General features: G+C 43.9%; 1 protein-coding gene across 1 annotated transcript in view; it reads left to right on the top strand.

The window, feature by feature from the left end:
- LOC147711064 (protein-arginine deiminase type-3-like) overlaps positions 1-20,103 on the top strand; it is a 533,984-nt gene that overhangs the window by 361,962 nt on the left and 151,919 nt on the right. The window contains exon 7 of the mRNA XM_086921887.1: positions 5,289-5,464. Coding sequence (XP_086778013.1) covers positions 5,289-5,464 — 176 coding nt within the window. The remainder of the gene's footprint in view (positions 1-5,288; positions 5,465-20,103) is intronic.

Below are 20,103 nucleotides of genomic sequence, written 5' to 3'. Positions count from 1 at the left end.
AGACTGCACATGCTACCACACATCTTACTTACTACTTCTGCTCTCTTTTTCACCAGATGTCTGACTGTCACATTGTGTGTGGTAGATGGCACTGCCGATTACATCAGCTAAGGAGCGAGATGTGATGTAGTGACTATGTCAACCTGGGGATGTGGCTTTGAAGGCAAACAACCTTTACAACACAACTTTTACAACGCACTACCATTACAACAAAACTTTTACAACGCAACATTCATTACAACGCATGCTTTTACAACGCAACCATTACAACGCATGACACTACAACGCACACCACTACAACGCATGTCATTACAACGCAGTCATTACAACGCATACCATTACAAAGCATAGCATTATAACACATAGTACCCCTACACTATCCAACACTTACCCTACTGTTGCACCCCCTGGAGTTAGAATAGTGTTTTTTACTCCTACACTATCCAACACTTACCCTACTGTTGCACCCCCTGGAGTTAGAATAGTAATTTTTACCCCTACACTATCCAATACTTACCTTATATGCAATGTAATGTTATGCGTTTTAATGGTATGCGTTGTAAAGGTAGTATGCGATGTAATGGAATGTGTTGTAAAGGTAGTTTTTAAATATTCGTTGTAAATGCATGTGTTGTAATGGAATGCGTTGTAATGGATGTTGTGTTGTAAAAAATGCGTTGTAAAGGTAGGCGTTGTAAAGTATGCGTTGTAACGTCATACATCCGGTTTTGAATCCAGCTTGGAACTTGACTGAAAATTGTGAAGTTCTGAGCAAATCACTTACCCCTAGATGCATCATTGTAACATTTTGCGATTTCTTAATTGCGAAAATTAAGGAATCGCAATTAAGAAATCGCAAAATGCTATGCATCAAAAAATCACAAATTATTTTGTGATCCGGTAATTTTCCTTAATTGCGATTCACAATTTGCGAATCACAATTAAGGAAAACCCTTCCCATTGATTCCTATGGGCCAAGGCCCATAGGAAACAATCAGAAGGCATTCACATTTTGCGAATTTCAAATTGCGATTCGCAAAATGTGAATGCAATTTCAAGGGTGCAGGGGGGCTGAAATTGAACTGTAAGTTCAATTTACACACACACATGACCCAAGGACATGTGTGTGTAAATTAAAACTTTCAAATATGCAACTAGTGCATGTTTGAAAGTGTTCTAAAAATTAGCATGAAGTTCAACTTCATGCTAATTTACCCCTTCCAAATTGCGAATTCCCAATTCTAAAGTAATCATGCATTGCATTTAAGAAATCGCAAAATTGCGATTTCGTAAATGCAATCGCAATTTAAGAAATCGCAATAAAATTGCGATTTCTAAAATTGACAAAATACCAAAATGCTTGATGCATCCCAAAAACGGGATTTGCATTCGCAAACGGACGAATTTTGCGATTCGCACCGTTTGCGAATGCAAAACCCTTGATGCATCTAGGCACTAATCTTTCATGATGGTGTAATTGTGTGTAACTGTGTGTGTTAGATTTGGGGGCTCTAGTTGGCACAGGTAGGTACTTGTGACAAATAGGGACCCTCTCCTCTAGTCAGGATAAGGGGATTACACTCCTAAAATAACCCCTGCTCACCCCCTTGGTAGCTTGGCACGGGCAGTCAAGGCTTATCTCAGTGGTGTTTTAAGTTAAGCAGTTGTGACCACATACAGTAACCCAGTGACAACACTACAAATGGACACCACACAGGTTTTATATAAAAAATAAGTAGACTTTATATAGAGTTACCACAAGACCATAAACAACAAAAATACACACTATGATTTCTTTAAGATGGTAGATTTAAGCTTGGTTCAGTTCAGTTCTTAGATGCGACACTCTGCGTCAATGTCCCTTAAGTTGCGTTGCTCTTCCACGACAAGCAATGTTGCAGCGATGGTAAATGCGGCAAAGTTCAGATACAAAGAAATAAAGACGTGAAGATCTTCTAGATGCGGCACGCTTCTTGGGGATGCGAGAAGTTCTCAGTCTGATGCGTGGACTACAGTGGAGACATCCAAGATGCGACGGCAGCAGCTCCGACGGCGGCACGCTTCTCGGGGATGTCAGGTGCTCTTGGTCGATGCGGTGCAATGCAACAGTTCCAGCAGCGACACCCTCCTTCGGAGTTCCGACGGCAGGCACAGCAACGGCGACACGCTCCGATCTCATTGCGAGATTCTTCTCCTGAGGCGGTGCAGTGCGACAACTACAGCGGTGACACCCTCCTTTGGAGTTGCGACGGCAGCAGCAGCGACGGCGACACGCTTCTTCTTCGTTGCGGCATACTTCTCTCCGATGCGGTGCAGTGCAGTGCGACAATTCCAGCGGCGACACCCTCCATCGGAGTTGCGACTGCAGGCACAGCGACGGAGATGCGCTTCTTCTCGTTGAGTCGCGCTTCCAGCTCCTTGCGACACGCAGTCCCTCACAAGGCCCAAAACAGCAGCAGGCACTTCTAAAGAACTCTGAGGAGCTGGGGTTTGAAGTCTGTTGTCTCTGAGACTTCAGCAGGAGGCAAGCTCTTTTCCAAGCCCTTGGAGATCCTTCACAAGTTGAAAGCAAAGTACATAAAGTTCCTTTCTCCTTCCTTTGGCATTAAGGCAACCACTGCAGGCCAAATACCCAAGCAGCACTTCAGCTTGGGAATAGCCTCTCCTCAGTTTCTTCAGGTTCCTCTCCTCAGTAAAGGTTTCTTCTTGTAGTCCAAAAGTGATCTAATTTCATGGGATCAGGGTCCCAATATTTATACCCAAAAATCCTTTGTTCTCTGAGGGGAGAGAGGCCTTTGCCTAGAACAAACCAGTTCCTGAGCACTCTGTTTACCAGACTTCTCCTTTCCTTTTACAGTGCAGGGCAGAAACATCAGACGCCCCACAGGAGGTGGAGCCAGTATTGTGGAAGGCAAGTACAGTCCTGGAGCACTTTGTTGACAGAACTCCTTCTCTTTCAGTGTGCAGGGCAGAGACATCAGCTGCTCCCCAGGGGGTGGAGCCAGCATTGTGGAAGGCAGGCACAGCCCTATTCAAGGTTCAGGTGCAACTCCTCCCTCCCATCTAGATGCAGATCTCTCTATTCACCACTGGGTGACTCAGCCTGTCTGTTGGAATCCCCCAGCCCTGTCACTCACAAAACCAGACAAAGGAATACACAACCTAGCAGAGACAGGCTTGAATGCTTAGGCAAGCAAATACCTACTTTCTAAAAGTGGTATTTGCAAATACAGAATATGAAATCCAACTTCACTAAAATATGTGTTTTATTATTCTGAGTTCAGGCATACTAAACTCGAATTTCTACCATGTTCTCTGAGCCTGTTGGGATTATGAACTGTAACAATTCTAACGGCCCATTCTGGCCTATGGAGAACAGGTAGCCTTGCAATAGCGAAAAACAAAAATGGCTGTAATTCACTGTTAGGACATGCCACGCACATCAGGGCTTCTCCTACCTTATCCTTACAATGCACCCTGCCCTTGGGCCTACCATAAGGGTGACTAATATGAAGAAAAGGGAAGGTTTAGGGACTGGCAAGTGGGTGCCCTTGCCCAGTCAGCATGACAGTACCAGACTGCACACAGGCTCTGCAGTGGCAGACCTTAGACACATTTTACAAGGCTGCTTCTGTGGGTGGCACAACCATGCTGCAGGCCCACCAGAAGCATTTGGATTTACACGTCCTGGGCACACTCATTGCACTAGACTAGGGTCTGACAAGTAAACCAAATAGCTAAACATGGAACCACTGATTAATACATCAATTTACAATAGGGAGCACTTGCACTGTGGCACTGGACGGCAGTGGCACAGTGCCCAAAGCATCTAACACCTGCAAAAATACATGAGGCAACAGCAAAAATGGAAGGGAGACCCACGCCAATGGTGCCAGGTCTAACAGTGTGTAATTCAAAGATGTAGCCCCCCCCCCCCACTTGATGATGTACACAATCTTGCTTTGTCCCTAACACTCCCCATAATACACAACACTCTGTTGCTATCCAACTAACTGCACTATAACAATATAAACAATATTAAGTTATCCTGCTTAGTCCACTCTGTGAATTTCTCTTCCTTTTGAGCTCTCTGTAAACCCCCTCATCTTCTGACATTCATATAGAAGCACCATATTATTTTCTTTATCCCAGTACCTGTGCCTCAACTTTATTAGGATTCACTCGTCTATTTCTCGATGTCTGTGGAGGCACTTTCCTGTGTTTATCTTGTTCTCTGAAGCATTTGTGTCTTGTGTTGCTTTTACTAAGAAAAGACACATTAACAATAAGGCTTTATTTTTCTGTGTGTAAGACCTGCATACACGCACAAGCTTCGCATGATATGAAATATCTTTTAGACACCTGATGCTTGCAGGTCTGGTGAATACTCTGAAAGGCCCAGAAGTGCTTGGTGTCTGAGTGGAAATGATTGGCAAAGCCACAAGGTCTGACTTGAATGTGCTGATGCATTAAAAATAGGCATGCACAAATGCTGGTTGTAAATCTTAGCACATTAAAGCCAGACATATTGGTAATGTGTGCTGTCATATTAGCTCTGTGAATGTCTCTACCCACATTGCATGAAGTGGTAGCCTCACCGCTGCCGCGTACTTACCTCGCCTGAAGTTCGGTCTAGTTGCACCCCTGCCTTACACAGACAGAAATCGGGTAAGAGAGTGCACAAGGCTATCTCTTACAGTAAGACTCATCTACAAGAAGAGAAGAAGTAAAGAGATCCCTTTGGTCTTGAAGAGGAAGCCCCTACGTTTACCAAGGTAAGTACTCTAAAAATACAGGCTTACGGTTTAAATGCTGGAAGGAAAAACAATATCTAGGTATAAAAGCTGAAACTTTTGTAGTTATTGAAAATATCAATAATGCTCCTCATTTGAAGGGCGAAAAGTGTGTTGGCTTTAATGATTCTATAAACATATAGAAATAAAAACTATAAAGGATACCATATGAAAACATGAAAGTGTATTAAACTGAATTGTCTTGTCACAATTTACTCTTATACTAGTTGAATTATTCTTTATTCAAATGGAAGTTCTTATGGAAGCCCACTACAAATATCTCAATACTGCTCAAAATTGTTTGGAATTCAAAAGAAACCCCCCTGTACTCTGTTCTACGAGACTGCAGCGACAAAGGTGTGTCATGCAAGTAATATAAGGAAGTGTCTGTGACTGAGCCTCCTTCTGATGATAGCGTCTGAACGGAGGCCAGTAGTCTAGTGATTTCAGTACCATTCCTCTTAGTGAGAAGCTGTTACCATTGTTTGTTTCCAGAAAGTAACTCCGGCAGTAAGTACCGGCACGTGCTGGGGAGGGAGAAGCTGTTCTACCACGTGGAGTACAACGGTGAGCTCGAGCACGTCTTCTACGTAGAAGGTCTCACGTTTCCTGATGCTGACTTCTCTGGTCTGCTGTCCATCAGCGCCACTCTGCTGGAAGTCTCAGAGGAGGTACGGTGGGCGGGGTCATGTGAAACGTTTTCACCTTTCTAAACAATGTAGTTAGAGTTTAACTGAGGGCATTGGGGTTGAGGGGATGGAGGGGGTAACACACTTCCTGCAGAGATGTCGACATAGCTTTTGGCCACGATTCCAATTCCTAGCAGGAGCAACTCAGCCATTCCTCTTACGGTGGTTGATAAGACAGATACAATTAAGTTGAGTAGTGATACTAATTAAAATGAAATTACGTAGAGTTTTTGTAACATTTCCTTGTCTGACTATAATCTTTTTGGATGCTGAGGGTAAGCTGTGAACTGTTTCCTGACCGTTTTCTCTTGTACATAATCAGACCTCAATTGTCAACGATATTAATCCTCAGCGTATTATAAAATGGTGCACTCTCTACGACCTTGTGATGTCCATGTACATCATGGTCACGAGTCACTAGCGGTAAGGGGAATGGCCCTCCAATGTTTTACACAATTTATAAAACATAGGATAAAGTATCTCGAACAGGAGAACCCCACACCTGACAGTAAGGGGTTTAATAACCAGCGTTTGAGTTCTCTAATTGACTTCACCGTGTTTAGCACTTGCATCAACCTTTTATTATTGTGGAGGTAATTGTTAATGCGCTCTCTAGCACTAAAGCATGGTGACTTATGTACACGTAGCAATTTACTCGAAGCACTTCTTTGTGTGCCTATATTTTTATGTCCCTTTGAATCTACTTTGTATTCTGAGACAAGTGCCCCTGTCACTTTGCAATGAAAGACTTGCATTCAAATACAAAAAACTGTGATGCACGATTACTCCTAATGCATGTTTCACTGAATTTTTAGAATTTCCATTTGATAAATGTTTATATATTCCACTGTTATAGTTAGTTCAGCTAACTATAACTCACGCCCCCGCAATGCACTGCTGATGATGTCCCATATTACATCATTCATGACATGGTCAGTGACATCACTGATGACATCTCAAATGACATCACTGATGACATCACTGAGACCTGATTTTGTCCTTTTGGACTATGCCAATGCCCTTCTGGTTGGTAGTCCAGGCTTTCTCGCCAAGAAATTGCAAGTAGTCCAAAACTCTGCAGCCAAACTGCTATTGGGTCTGCCATCTAGGCATAGTGTATGCACCCACCTGTGCACCTTACACTGGCTACCAGTCGAATCTCGTCTAAAATACAAAATGCGGTCCATCGCTCATTGGGCCCTCTATGGCTTAGGCCCCATTGACCTTCAGAAGAGATTTGTTTTCTATAAACTAGGGAGACAGTTGCGCTCGTCTGCTCAGCGGCTGATTTAGACCCCCAGGTTCAATCGCCAAAGGCTAGGTGGGAGTTCCTTTGTTCGGAAAGCTGGTTTGGCCTGGAACATGCTGCCCCTGGTGCTCCGGGGCACCCAGGTCCATTGCTTTTTAAGAAAAAACGAAAAATGCTGCTCTTCAGTTTCTGATCTGTGGGCATCTTCCTTTCCGGAGCAAGCACCGGGACACTCTTGAGTAGCCGTGCGCTGTATAAATTAAATATAACATAACATCATCCAGTGACTGTGTGTTTCTTTAAAGTTTAAATATGTATTATATATATGCCAAGGTGTATTGAAGAATGAGTCGGTGTATAAGTGTCTGAATGGAGGATTTAGTAGGTGTGTGACTGACTGTTTAAGTGAGTGATTACATGTGTCTTACTGAATGCATGGGTTAGTGACTAAACTGTGTGAATGTATGTATCTGTCTGTTGTTGTATTAGCTGCTGCATGGGTTGGTCAGTAGCTACATGAGTGTCTATATGGGTTATCAATTGGTTGCCTGAGTATTTGTATGGGTGCCTGGATGTGTGTGTGGGTGGGTGAGATGTGTGTGACTCTGTGCATAGATGTTTGAGTGGTTGATTCACTGGATGGATGGGTTCAAGAGTGCATGTGGAAACAGCTATATGGGTGGGTGAGTGTGTGTATGGGTGTGAGTGAATGGATGTCTCAGTGATACATGTGTAAAAGGCAGTGTATGTGAGAGTTGGAGTATATAAATGACTATACGTGAGAGTCAGTGATTGTGATAGTGGCTGTATGGAAGACTGTGTACTTGTATCAGTGATTGTATAAGAGAGTTATGTTATGTTATGTTATGTTATTTATTCTTTTATATAGCGCACGGCTACTCAAAAAGAGTGTCCCGGCGCTTTATTGGAAAAGGAAGGCTGCAGCACAATAACATAACACCGATAAAAGAAAGGAAGAATACCAGACAAGAAAAACAGGAGAAACAGGCTACTGGCTAAACAACCAGGTTTTAAGGCCTTTTCTAAAAGCAAGTAGGCTAGTAGCTCCCCGCAGAGCAAGCGGCAAAGAGTTCCACAACTGTGGCGCCAGCAATCCAAAAGAGCGGCCTCCCAAACGCGCTCTCTTCACGCGTGGGACAACCGCCAGAAACAGAGATTCCGACCTCAAAGACCAGGTCGGTTGATAGAAGGTCAGTCTCTTTTGAAGGTATTTTGCTCCCACCACGTGGAGAGCTTTATAGGCCAGAGTCAGAGCCTTGAAAGCGATCCGTTTCCGGATGGGAAGCCAGTGCAAGGATTTCAGCAGGCCCGATGCACTGGCCCGTCTGTTTAATCCAAAGATTGCTCTCGCAGCAGCGTTCTGCACCACTTGGAGCCGCTGCAGCAAGTACTCTGGTAGGCCCAGGTAGAGAATGTTGGCATAATCCAACCTGGACCCAATCAAAGCCTGCACTGTCACTCTCGCAGCAGCGTTCTGCACCACTTGGAGCCGCTGCAGCAAGTACTCTGGTAGGCCCAGGTAGAGAATGTTGGCATAATCCAACCTGGACCCAATCAAAGCCTGCACTGTCAGTTTCCTGTGCTCCTCGGACAACAAGGGAAGGAACCTCCGCAACATCCTAAGGATGCCGAAGCAGATGCCCGCCACCCCAAGGATCTGAGATTTCAATGTTAGCCCCTTATCCATCTTGACCCCCAAATTCTTGGTGACTTGGGACGAACAAGACGGGGGAAACATATTAATCGGCCACCAGGCCTGCCAGTCTGGCTCTATGTCGCACCCGAAGAAGAGTACCTCGGACTTATCGGAATTGCACTTGAGGCTGTTCAGTTGGAACCATTGAAAAACAGCCCCAAGGCAATCCCGGATACTCTCCTCATCAAAGTCTCCTCCTCTCTTACAAGAGAAGAGGAGCTGGGTGTCGTCCGCGTAGGATACGATCTGGGCACCATACGACTCCGCCAACGCCGCCAATGGGGTCATAAAGATGTTGAATAGGGTCGGGCTCAAAATAGAGCCCTGTGGGACCCCGACTCCCAGAGGCGGCATCACGGCGGAATCTGGCGACGCCCAGACCGTTTGGCGGCGGCCGGCTAGAAAGGAAGTGAACCAGTCGAACACCGTCCCCCGTAGACCGATCTCAAAGAGTCTTGCAAGAAGACCATCATGGGGGACGGTGTCGAATGCCGCCGACAAATCCAACATCACTAGCATGGCTTTGCCCCCAGAGTCCAGAACACCTTTAATGGTTTCCGAGACCTCAAGGAGCGCAGTCTCTGTGCTAAGATGGGGACGAAAACCTGACTGGGTGGCATGTAAGATCTCGTTGGTCTCAAGGAAATTGGAAAGCACAGCCTGTACGTGCTTTTCCACAATCTTCGTGAGAGCCGGCAGCAGGGAGATGGGCCTGTAATTCATCGGGGCCTTTGGATCTAGGCCTGATTTTTTAAGCAATGGAATTACCATCGCCTGCTTCCAGGCTTGCGGGACCACTCCCTGTCTCAACAAAAGATTCAGCAGCGGGTTTGCCAGAGGATTGATCACTTCAGCAACTTTCGCTAAAAATTTAGCAGGGCATGGGTCGAGGGGCGAACCCGACTTACGATTGCGAGAGTCAGGGACAGAGATCGGTGGAAACACACTCAGCGTCGCCCCTGGCCAAGCCCGCGGGGATAAGGTGGTCACAGGATTAGTCTGGCCCATGGGCCCAGGTGATGGAAAAGAATCCTGTATGCGTTGGATCTTGCTCGTAAAAAAATCAGCAAGATCCGAAGCCCAGGTGCCAGATGGTTTTTCATCCGAGGTGTTAGACCATGGGGAAGTAAATTCTCTCACAATGGAGAAAATCTCCTTGCAGGAGTTGGACGCAGCTTCTATTCTCCTAGCTAAATATGCTTTTTTTTCCAGGCGGATGTCCCTGTAATAGGCCTTGACCACCGTCTTATAGGTCGATTTGGCTACCGAATCATATTGAGCCCGCCAGGCTCTTTCGGCTACCTTGCACTGCTGCCGCGTAGCCGACAGTGCTGCGGTAAACCATGGTGCCGAGACCCGTTTCGGTGTCAGGCGGGGTGTCAATTCCGGGGCAAGATCATTTAGCCTGTTTAGGAGCCAGTCTTGCAGGGTTTCCAGATCCCTGTCCAGATCACCCGAGAGGGAACATGGGTGATCCACAGCAGCCAGGGCCAGCATCTCTGGGGTCACTCGATGATATGCCCTGTAAACACGACCCTGTTGCTGGGTCAGCGCAACCACCGGTTTAGCTATGCCTTTGATCGTAAAATTGGCAAGCAAGTGGTCTGACCATAGTACTGGAGTAATCTCAATCTCCTCGAGAGGGGAAGACGAGAATACCTGGTCAAGAGTGTGCACCTTCTCGTGCGTAGGCTCCTGTAGATGAGGGATCAGTCCCAGCGGGGTCATAGCCTCGAGAAGTTTGATGGCAGCAGGGTCAGTCGGATCATCCATCCGAAAATTGAAATCCCCTGCCACGATACAATGTTCCGCTTTCAGGGCCAGCCCCAGCAGCACAGAGTCCAGATCTTCAAAGAACGTGCCGGGTGAGCCAGGTGGTCTATACACGAGTAATCCCTTAACAGATTGATGAGGGGACAGAGTAATAGAAAAGGCAAGGGTCTCCGAACCTCGGATGTCCTTCGCTGGCAGGATCACACAGGGGGTGTCTTTCCTGACCACCAATGCCACTCCACCTCCCCTTCCCTTAGCTCTATCCTTCCTGAAGATGTTATAATCAGGCGGGATTGCTGTAACGACATCCGGTATGCATTTGTTTCTGTTTGAATAAGTAATGTGGTGTGTGTATAACTGTATAGGTCAGTAAATGTAAGTGTGATTGATTCTTTTCATGATCTAGTAGGTGTGTGAGTAACTCTGGATGAGTGGTGGTGTGTGAGTGTCTGTATAGGTGTATGAGTGCATATGATAGTGTTGTATTGATGAGTGACTGCAAGTATGAGTGAATTAGTGGATGTGTGTGTTGACCTAGAAATCAGTGAGTACATATGTAGTAACTGGTATTGGTGTGTTTATGCTTTTGAAAATGGTAGTCTGTATTTTACAGTGGGTGTATCAAAGGGTATATTAGAGTGTAAGGAGGTGCATCAGATTTTCGCATGGATGATGTCATCAGTGATGTCATTTGAGATGTCATCAGTGATGTCACTGACCATATCATGAATGATGTAATATGTGACATCATCAGTAGTACATTGCGGGGGCACGAGTTATAGTTAGCTGAACTAACTATAACGGCGGAATTTCTATGGTTTTGTATGAGTGAAATGTCCAACTAACTATCGTCCCTGAAACCTATGGTTTTTTCAGTGAATTTCTAAGGTTTTGTAAATGCTAATTTCTAACCATAACGTGCCTGAAACCTATGGTTTTTTCATTGAATTTCAATGGTTTTTTAAATGCTAATTTCTAACAATAACGTCCCTGAAAACTATGTTTTTTTCAGTGAATGTTCAACTTACAATGTGCCAGGGGGTGCATTTGCACAGTGGTGCAAGGAGGGGGCGGGCCTGATATTACAAGTGTGCAAACACACTGCCCAGGCGCTTTGTAAATTGGGGGATTAAGTCCACTTGAATCCTGAGGGTCCCTGGGGGACAACTAGCCTGCCAGGTACCTCCAGTAAGCGCCACAGAGCTGCGTTGCAGAGAGGTGGTCTGAGGCCATGCCCCTTTTTACACCTCTCTGCAACGCAGCTCATTGGCGCTTACTGTAGGTACCTGGTGGGCTGGTTGGACCCACCAGCCCCTTTGTGAAAGGGACTGCCAAAGGCCCGTGCAAGAGACACAGACCTATAGAATGCTAGAGGGGCATGGCACTATGCAATGCAGCAGGTCGACGGCACAACAGCAAGCACTACTTTGGAACCAGAGCAGAAACCCATTCACTGATACACAAGTAAAAAGGGTCAGTCACTAATACGAGGGGGAAAGAATCCACTCACCGCTGCATGGGGGCACAGAGGCATGCACAGTTCTAGGCAGTGGGCACACAGCCATGTGTTACTAAATGAGTACAAAATCCCACAGTGCTATGAGTAAGAAGCATAGAACAAAATGTGTGGGAGATGTTAGGGCTAATGATCATCAATGTAGAGGCACACTGAGAGAGCGTTGTGCAGAACAACAAGAGCCCTAGTGTCAGAATGAGGCTGCACTGTAATAGAAATGTGAAGAGAGAAAGGGGGGCTGAATGCAAAGAAAATTAGACATTAAGAGAGCCATGCACACAATTAAAGGATGTGGGGCATCAGGACAGATGTGCACTGAAAGGGCAGTGCGAGGAAAGGGTCAGGTACTTACTGCTAGGATGGATGTGTGCGGGGACGGAGGAGTGAGAGACAGCTGGGACCCCACGTATCAGGAAAGAGGTGCTCTTGGAAACCAATGACATAACAGGGATATCTAAAATTAGCATAAAGACCCCCTTTTGGCACAGTAAGAAGAGAGTCGGGGGCACCTTCTGTCCTGGAAGAGGAACTTTGGGAGAGCAGCGTGGAGAAAAAGGGTTACCCTAAGCCAGGACATAGTGAAACTGAGAGAAATGTGTAACAAAATTCAAGGGAACCAGTTGCAGAATGAGGTGCACTAGTAGACCAGCGTGTGTGATACAAAATGATAAAGTAAATTTACTCCTGGATATGTGCCCTTTTTTATCACTTAGACTCGTTCAAAATAATATCAAATTTATTTGTGGCTCATTAGTCACTCACTTATGTAGGATTATTTGCATTTCACCCTTTTACCACTGTCTCTCTTAAATGTAATCATCCGAGGAAGCGCTGGGCCCCAAAGTCATTATAATGCAATCATGTTGTTGAAACATCATCCACCCTTTATTGCTGATTCTCGCAAATTAATATATATGGCACCGTAGCAAACATCAATGTGGGTCAGCCCAGCAAGCATTATTCTTTAAAAACTTATTTTATTGTATTTTTAATTCTCCATATTAAACATTGTTTTGTGCAAATCGCACTACCAAAAAATCTCTCCGAAAAATTGAGTAATGTCATACCTTGTTAATCTCCCTCCCTCTATTGCGCAATTCCCTACTTCAGATAAACTCACCTTCTCTCACTGTCTCTAAACAATGATGACTCTTGTAAGTAGCTTCTTCCTGTCACTCGCCAGCAGCCAAATCATATTCAGAAGTCAGCTGCTGGGCGCTTTCATTGTGCCAAGTCCTTCCCTGTGGCGCGCTTCTAGGCACAGCCATACTCAAAACCCTGCTTAACTTCCTGGCTGCTGTAATGGTCACACGCATTGTGAATTCTCTGAAAAAGGCATTGGTGGAACTCGGTGCTGATGCCAAGCAGACATCTTGTCCTGACAGATTAGATTATTTCAGTACAGCGTTTTGAGTGCGCTTTGCTCAGAGACTTTAAGGCGCTTTCTACAGTTGAGGTTAGCAAATTCCCCTTCGTCATACACAGGGGAAGGAATGGGCTTCAGAGAGAAGTTTGGTTAGCCACAAGAGAAGCAAGTTGAGAAATGACCCAGTCAGGGCTCATCATCCCCAAAGGAAGCACATTGACAAGAAACCTCACAAAAACGCAGTAGTTTTCTGTGCAATGAATTCCTGTCATCTCCTCAGTAACGTTTGATTGCATAGCCCCTAAATAAAACCATTCATGGTGAGGTATTGCCTCCCTTAAACGTGTGTGTGACCCAAGCATACAACTATAGTGCGCACGTCCTACTCTGAGCGAGAAAATATTCTAATTCTTAAATGTGACCTCTGGCTGCGACAGCCACCCTCAGCTTGGGAAGGAGGCTGCTCCTTGCTGACCCACGCTTCTCTGCTGGCCTGTCAGCCAAATTAGGTCTGTCTGTCAAGGTGGTCGTCCTGGCTGGCCTGTGCGCCATTGTTTTGCATGCAGTGGCAGATCTCCCAGGCCATGGGGCTCCGATGGGACAGTTTTATTTATAATTAAACTAAATTGTTCAAGCAATTGACCGCGCAGTAAAGTAATTGTTGCGTAAAAAGCGTACACACTACCATCTTGTGGATTCTTCCAGGAAGGACAGCACTGAATTTTTAGGTCTCGCTGAGCCAGCGCATGCGTTGTTCGAGACATTTAGTATCGGGATTTTCAAAGTGCTGCCTGGTGGCCTAGCACTTGCGATCACACGAGCGTGCATGCACGCAGCCGCCATTTGCCTCCCTTCCAGTGCGATCACTTTAATTTTTTCGTGCTGCTGTGCATGCATCACTAGCGTGATTTTTTTTTTGGCCTAGCGCTTGCGTTCACGCGAGCGTGCATGTGTGCAACCGCCATCTGCCTCCCTTCCAGCGCGATCACTTTACTTTTTCGTGCTGCTGCGAGTGCACGCATCACTAACGTGTTTTTTTTACGCACATGCATCACCAGCGTGTTTTATTTTTACATTACTAAAGCTTCCCACGTCGCGCAGCCAATGCTTGTTGTAAATGGGTGATTGTTTTAACTCAGATGTAGACGCAGCGAAATAACAGTGTTATCCTAACTAATTTTAACTACAATATTAATAATTACACCACTTACTACAACCAACAGGTACGCAGATCGAAGCACAGCTCAATAGCATTAAACTAGCTCCCATTTGAAAGAATTATCTTACAAAACCCTGAAAACTGCTCTGAACATGCATACATTGATTTTGTTTCTGGAGTCTATGGAGCTTTGATGGAAAAGCGTCCTGTGCGCAGAGGTGAAGAGGGTTCGCCTCTTCAATATTAAAGGGAGAGGATTAGGCCTCTCGGCGTTCCTAAGGCTGAGACAAACGGGGGCAAGTGGCAGCCAGGACACCGGGCCCGCACATGTAATGCTAGCTTGTGTTTGTGTGATCAAGTTAGCATTTCTAAGATTACCGCCTGCGTGTCGCAGCCTGCCATTAGTCCAATTTGCATAGCTAATCAAATGACCCGGCGTGCCAGTAAAGCCGACCATTGTTTCTAGACAAACCCCCAAGGTGTCTGACCCTCATTTGGTTCTGGTGTGGAAAATGCAAATGCATTTTTAAATGACGCCATCTATTTGAGACAATGGCAGCCCGTGCTTACAGTGTGTTTTACTATTCAGGAGAGTGGTGTGGCGCCCTTCATTTCTGATCTTATGTGTATTATCTTTTTGTTATTGTGGGTAAGGTGGTTTGGATGTTATTGTGTTGTTTTTGTGGACATATCCTCACTTTTACTGTAGAAGAGGCACAATTGTTTTTCCGGAGAAAATAGCACTGCTGATTTTCTCTTTCCACATCCACTTCTCACGTTTTCTGCACAGTTTGGTTGTTGGTTGTTGGCTATGTGTATATAAATAAAAAAAAAGCAGCCAGAGAGAGAAGGAGGGAAAGAGTGAGGCCGAGAGAAAGACAGCAATCCGCAGCCACTGTAAGTGCAAGGAGCTGCAGTTATTACCCTGCTCAGAAAAGCAGGACCGCGCATGCAAAACAGTTAAGGTTACCATGACTCCACTCGGGAGTGATATGTAATGTCTGCTAGACATCGCATTTCTTCCCTGTTATGTGTATGTGTGAGAGCTATTTTATGTAGTGCTTCAAGGGCAAAAATCAAACTGCCAGAAGCTTCAATGCCCTCCACCCACTCTCCCTTTGTTGTGGAGCTGCGACTGGTAATTAAAAATTTAAAAATAGAAAAAATGCGCAAGAAGGAATCACAGGACCGCATATTGGGGGTCACACTGTGTATATATCTCTTTGTTGCCCAGTCGGTGTGTAGTCTTAATTCAAATATCTGCTGGGTAGTCTTCTAGGTCTAATGTTACTTTTATCTCTGGAAGCAATAGATAAATCAGATTGTACATCACTGTCAGGAGTAATCTTCAACCTATGTACAAAGGTACAATGGGTATCTTCTGAATTATGCACCAAGTTGAGATCTTTACATTTAGCAACTCTACGAACATTCCAAATTCTTCCATCTTGGGTAACAACACTGTTTTTAAAAAACTTTCACCACCTTGATGGGAGGATACAATTTTGAAAGTCCTTTAACTAGAAATCCAGGTTTTTTAATCCTTACCCACTCTCCCACCACAACATCAGGAAACTTAAAATTCATTTTAGAATCAAAAAACATTTTAATTTTATTTTGTTTATCTTCAACCTGTTTAGCAATGGTTTCAAGATTAACTGTAGAATTGGTTTTATTATATTTTTTGATACACCAAGGACAAATGTCAGAAGAAGGTTCTCTACCGCTAAGAAGAACAAAAGGACTCACTCCAGTGACTGAATGAGGAGTGATACGATATGTCCATAATCTTTTCCTTACAACTTCCAACCAATCTTCACCAGATGAAACAGAATAATGAATACTGTCTTTGAGAACACGAGTAAAGCGTTCAACCTGGCCATTCTCTCAAGGTTCATATTAGGATGTAGTAAGATGTTTGATATTACAACCTTTAAGAAATTCTTCGATATCAGAAGAAATAATCTGTGCACCGTTATCTGTGACAAAAGTTTCTGGAACTCCTTCCCGAGCAAAAATCTATTTTAAAAAAACAATAATCACTTGTGATGAAGCATTACCAACAAACTTCACCTCAGGCCACTTAGAGTGATACCATGACCAACGCATAGTAAGCATTAAGAGGAAGATGTTTGAAAGGGTCTGAGATATCAAAGGCTACCTTCTGCCAAGGAAAACTTGGCCAAGGCACCGGTTTGAGGGGAGCTGAAGACACATGAAGCATCTTATCACTATTTACACATTGTGGGCATTCTCTTACCATTCTGTCCACCATCTTATCAATGCCAGGCCACCAAAAGTTTGCCCTAATAAGGCATTTTATAGAAGACATACCTATATGTCCTTGATGAGACAATAACAAAATTGTCTTTTGTAAAGAAAAAGGAGGAATAATCTTACCAGCTTTGAATAGTAAACCACCAAACTCTTCAATTTCAGAATATACATGACAAAAGGGGCTAACTCTGCAGAAATACTTCTTTCTTTGGGCCATCCTTCCCTCACATAACAAAAAATCTGCTGGCACAAAACATCCTTGCTCAATTCTTCAAACCACTCTTCTTCATCATAAACTCCTGAGAAACACAATCTTTAATAGAAGCAACAACATCATCATCTTGCTCAACTACTGAAATGTTATCATCACTACAAGGTAATCTTGAAAGAAATTCAGCTGTGACATTACTTTTCCCAGGTACATAAACAATCTCAAAATCATAGTCTTGAAGACGGGAAGTCAAACGGGCTATCCGAGCGGTGGAATTCTATCCACCTCCAGGAGATAAAATCCCCACAAGAGGCTTATGGTCCGTTCTAAGAATGAATCTATTTCCCCACAAATATTTACGAAAATGTTCAACTGCCCAAATACAAGCTAACAGCTCTTTTTCAATCACTGAATACCTCCTTTCTTTGGAGGACAAGGTTCTAGACGCAAATGCAACGCACCACTCTTCTTTACCCGAATACTGACTAAGAACCCCTCCCAACCCATACAGGCTGGCATCCACAGTAATAATGCATTTTTTATTAATGCAGAATGACTTAAGAGTGGGAGCATTAACAATCTCATTCTTAATCTGTTTAAAAGCAAGATCTTGTCTGTCAGTCAAAACAAAATTAGTTGAACTCCTGGTCCACTCTCTAAGAGGTTCCATTTTGGTGGCAACATTTTTAATAAACTTACTGTAATATTCGCATACAATTGTGAAAGGCAATAACTTCTCCTTATGATCAGAAGCAGGAGCTTTCATAATAGCATCAACTAGAACTTTTTTAGGTACAACACCCTCCCCAGAAAGAGTATGCCCCAAATACTCCACTGACTTACAAAAAAACTTACATTTACTAGCCTTGAGCGTTAACCCAAATTTTTCTAACCTCGAACAAACCTCTTTAAGATGAATGTGATGTTCACTGTAATTTTTTGAAAAAATAAGAATATCATCTTGAAAGCACTTGACATATAAGCCCACATCTTTAAAAATATGGTACATAGCTCTTTGAAAGACCGAAACGGCCGAAGCCAAACCAAAAGGCATCCTCTTGAATTGGAATAGGCCATGAGAAGTGATAAAAGCTGTAAAGTGTTTAGAGTCCTCAGTAAGCTCGATCTGATGATATGCAGACCTGAGATCTAATGTGGAAAACACACATGCACCATCCAACATGCAAACCATTTCATTAATGTTAGGGAGCGGGTGACAGTCAGTAACTAAATTTGTGTTCAGTGCTCTCAAATCCACACATAATCTGATACTTTTATCCGGTTTAAGTGCTAAAACAATGGGAGACACCCACTCTGAAGACTCTACCTCCTCGATAATGTCATCCTTAATCATAGTATCCAACATATCTCTGAGTTAATTACTAATACTAATAGGAACTCCTCTTAACTTTTGTTTAATTGGAATAGCATTGGGTTTCACTTTAATTCTGTGACTGAAACCTTTTAGTTTTTCCAGTTTGTCAGACAATACCTTAGGAAAACATAGGGAAAAGTCAGTGGACGCCGGTAAAGTATTTGATTCAACATTATACATAGATGCAGTAAGAATTGAAACAGGATCTTTCATTCTAGGATTTAAAGGGATTCCTAATTTGGCTTGGTCCCTCCAACCCAGTACATTCACACCTTTACAAGCCACATATAATTTGATAACAGCAGAACTACTTTTGAAAGTAATAAGTAATTCCTTAAAACCAATGAACTCAATTTTAGAACCCTCAAAATGGTAACCAATAATATCTGGTATACATAAGGTATTAATATCTACCAGATCCCCAAACGATTCTGTACAATATTCTCGTGTAATAATAGTCCACGGAGAGCCAGAATCTGCCATAAGTTCTAAAACCTTCCCCAAAATATTTACTAAACACTTAGGAGAAGGTATTTTGTCAGTCTGTGAAATATCAAATGAATCCTGGATAGACACAATAATACCAGACTCAATAATTTCTGAAACACCCTTCCCTTCATCAGAAACATATGAAACTTTACCATTAGCAATTTTGGAGGAAGTAAATGAAAAGATTAGACCATATTCTTGCATATTTTGGAGAAATGTCATGAACGGCCACATTTGTTGCATTGTTTAATTATGGCAGGACACTGTGGGAAGGAAGCAATATGATCGGGATTCCCACACCTGTAACAATAATATTGTGTAGTGTAGTTCCTAGTTTCCCACTAGGCCCTGCGCATTGGAATAACATAAACAGTAGTATCGACGTGGAACTGCTTATATTCCAGGCCTCCACTGACTATGCTAAACTTAATTGGGTTGTGTTACCAACTAGCTCAGAGGTCACTGGAAACTTTCTTCTCTGCATAGGAAGTGATCAGCTTCCCTGGCACAGACAAGAAGGGATTCAGTTTTCCAACAACCGTGCAACATGACAACTTTGCTCCTCAGATCAAGAGTCGATCTCTTGGGTCGTGTGAAACAATAGACATAGATTTCACTCAGTCAGTCTAGTGCAGTTTACTTTCACGAGATGTAGAGAATAGAGAGACGGGCGTTTGTCAATAAAGGGTTAACATTTATTGAACAGTCTTTCTTCTCGTACAAGAGAAATGAATTGCCACAATTGCAATAACTGTTATTATAAAGAGTACGTACAGTAAGATAAGTATTGCGAAATAGAACTGTAAAAGCATTGATATGGTTTCTTAGCCATACAATGGTTTAAAAGTAATAAAACATATATACAGTCATATATACATTAGGCTAACATACTCAACTGGTGCTTCTAACTAAGCCTACCCCAGTGTGCCTGACCTAAGCCTAACACGTGAAAAGGGGAGTAAGTAAGTAGCTTAAGTTAAGTTGGTTTTGCCAAGGTTTGTTTCAAGAATTCTCGTCTAAGGGTTTAGTCAACACCATACCTCTGAATAGAATGATGGAGGATTGGTATCTCCTTCAGGGGTCTCTCTTGATATCCCAGTCACCCGCGAGGGTAAACCGGAAGCGCCGGGACTGGATTTCTCTGCACGAGAAAGGCAGCGGCTCTCTTCAGCGCGTCGAGGAAGGAGGGGGGACAGCGTCCGCGGGCAGCTGGAATCTGCTGGATGTCTTCGCAGAGGACGGCTGTTCAGCTCCTTAAGCGTACTGCACCATAGTTCACGCTGTAGCGGCGATAATGGTAATCAGCAGCTTCACCACCACAGGATAGCAGGCTGCAGCGACAGAGTGCTAGATTTACCAACACAGGGTCATGCAGGCAGCTGGCATCAGCAACAGTAGCTCTCGCTCATTGCTTAAGGCAACGTTGGTAATATTTATACCTGACAGGTGCCGGGTTTGACGCAAGTTTGCTGGACATAAGACGTCAATT

Source organism: Lissotriton vulgaris, chromosome 5 (assembly GCF_964263255.1).
Source record: "Lissotriton vulgaris chromosome 5, aLisVul1.2, whole genome shotgun sequence".
NCBI lineage: Eukaryota > Metazoa > Chordata > Amphibia > Caudata > Salamandridae > Lissotriton > Lissotriton vulgaris.
Note: the sequence above shows the minus strand (reverse complement) of the source record. Positions and strands in the feature narration are given on the sequence as shown.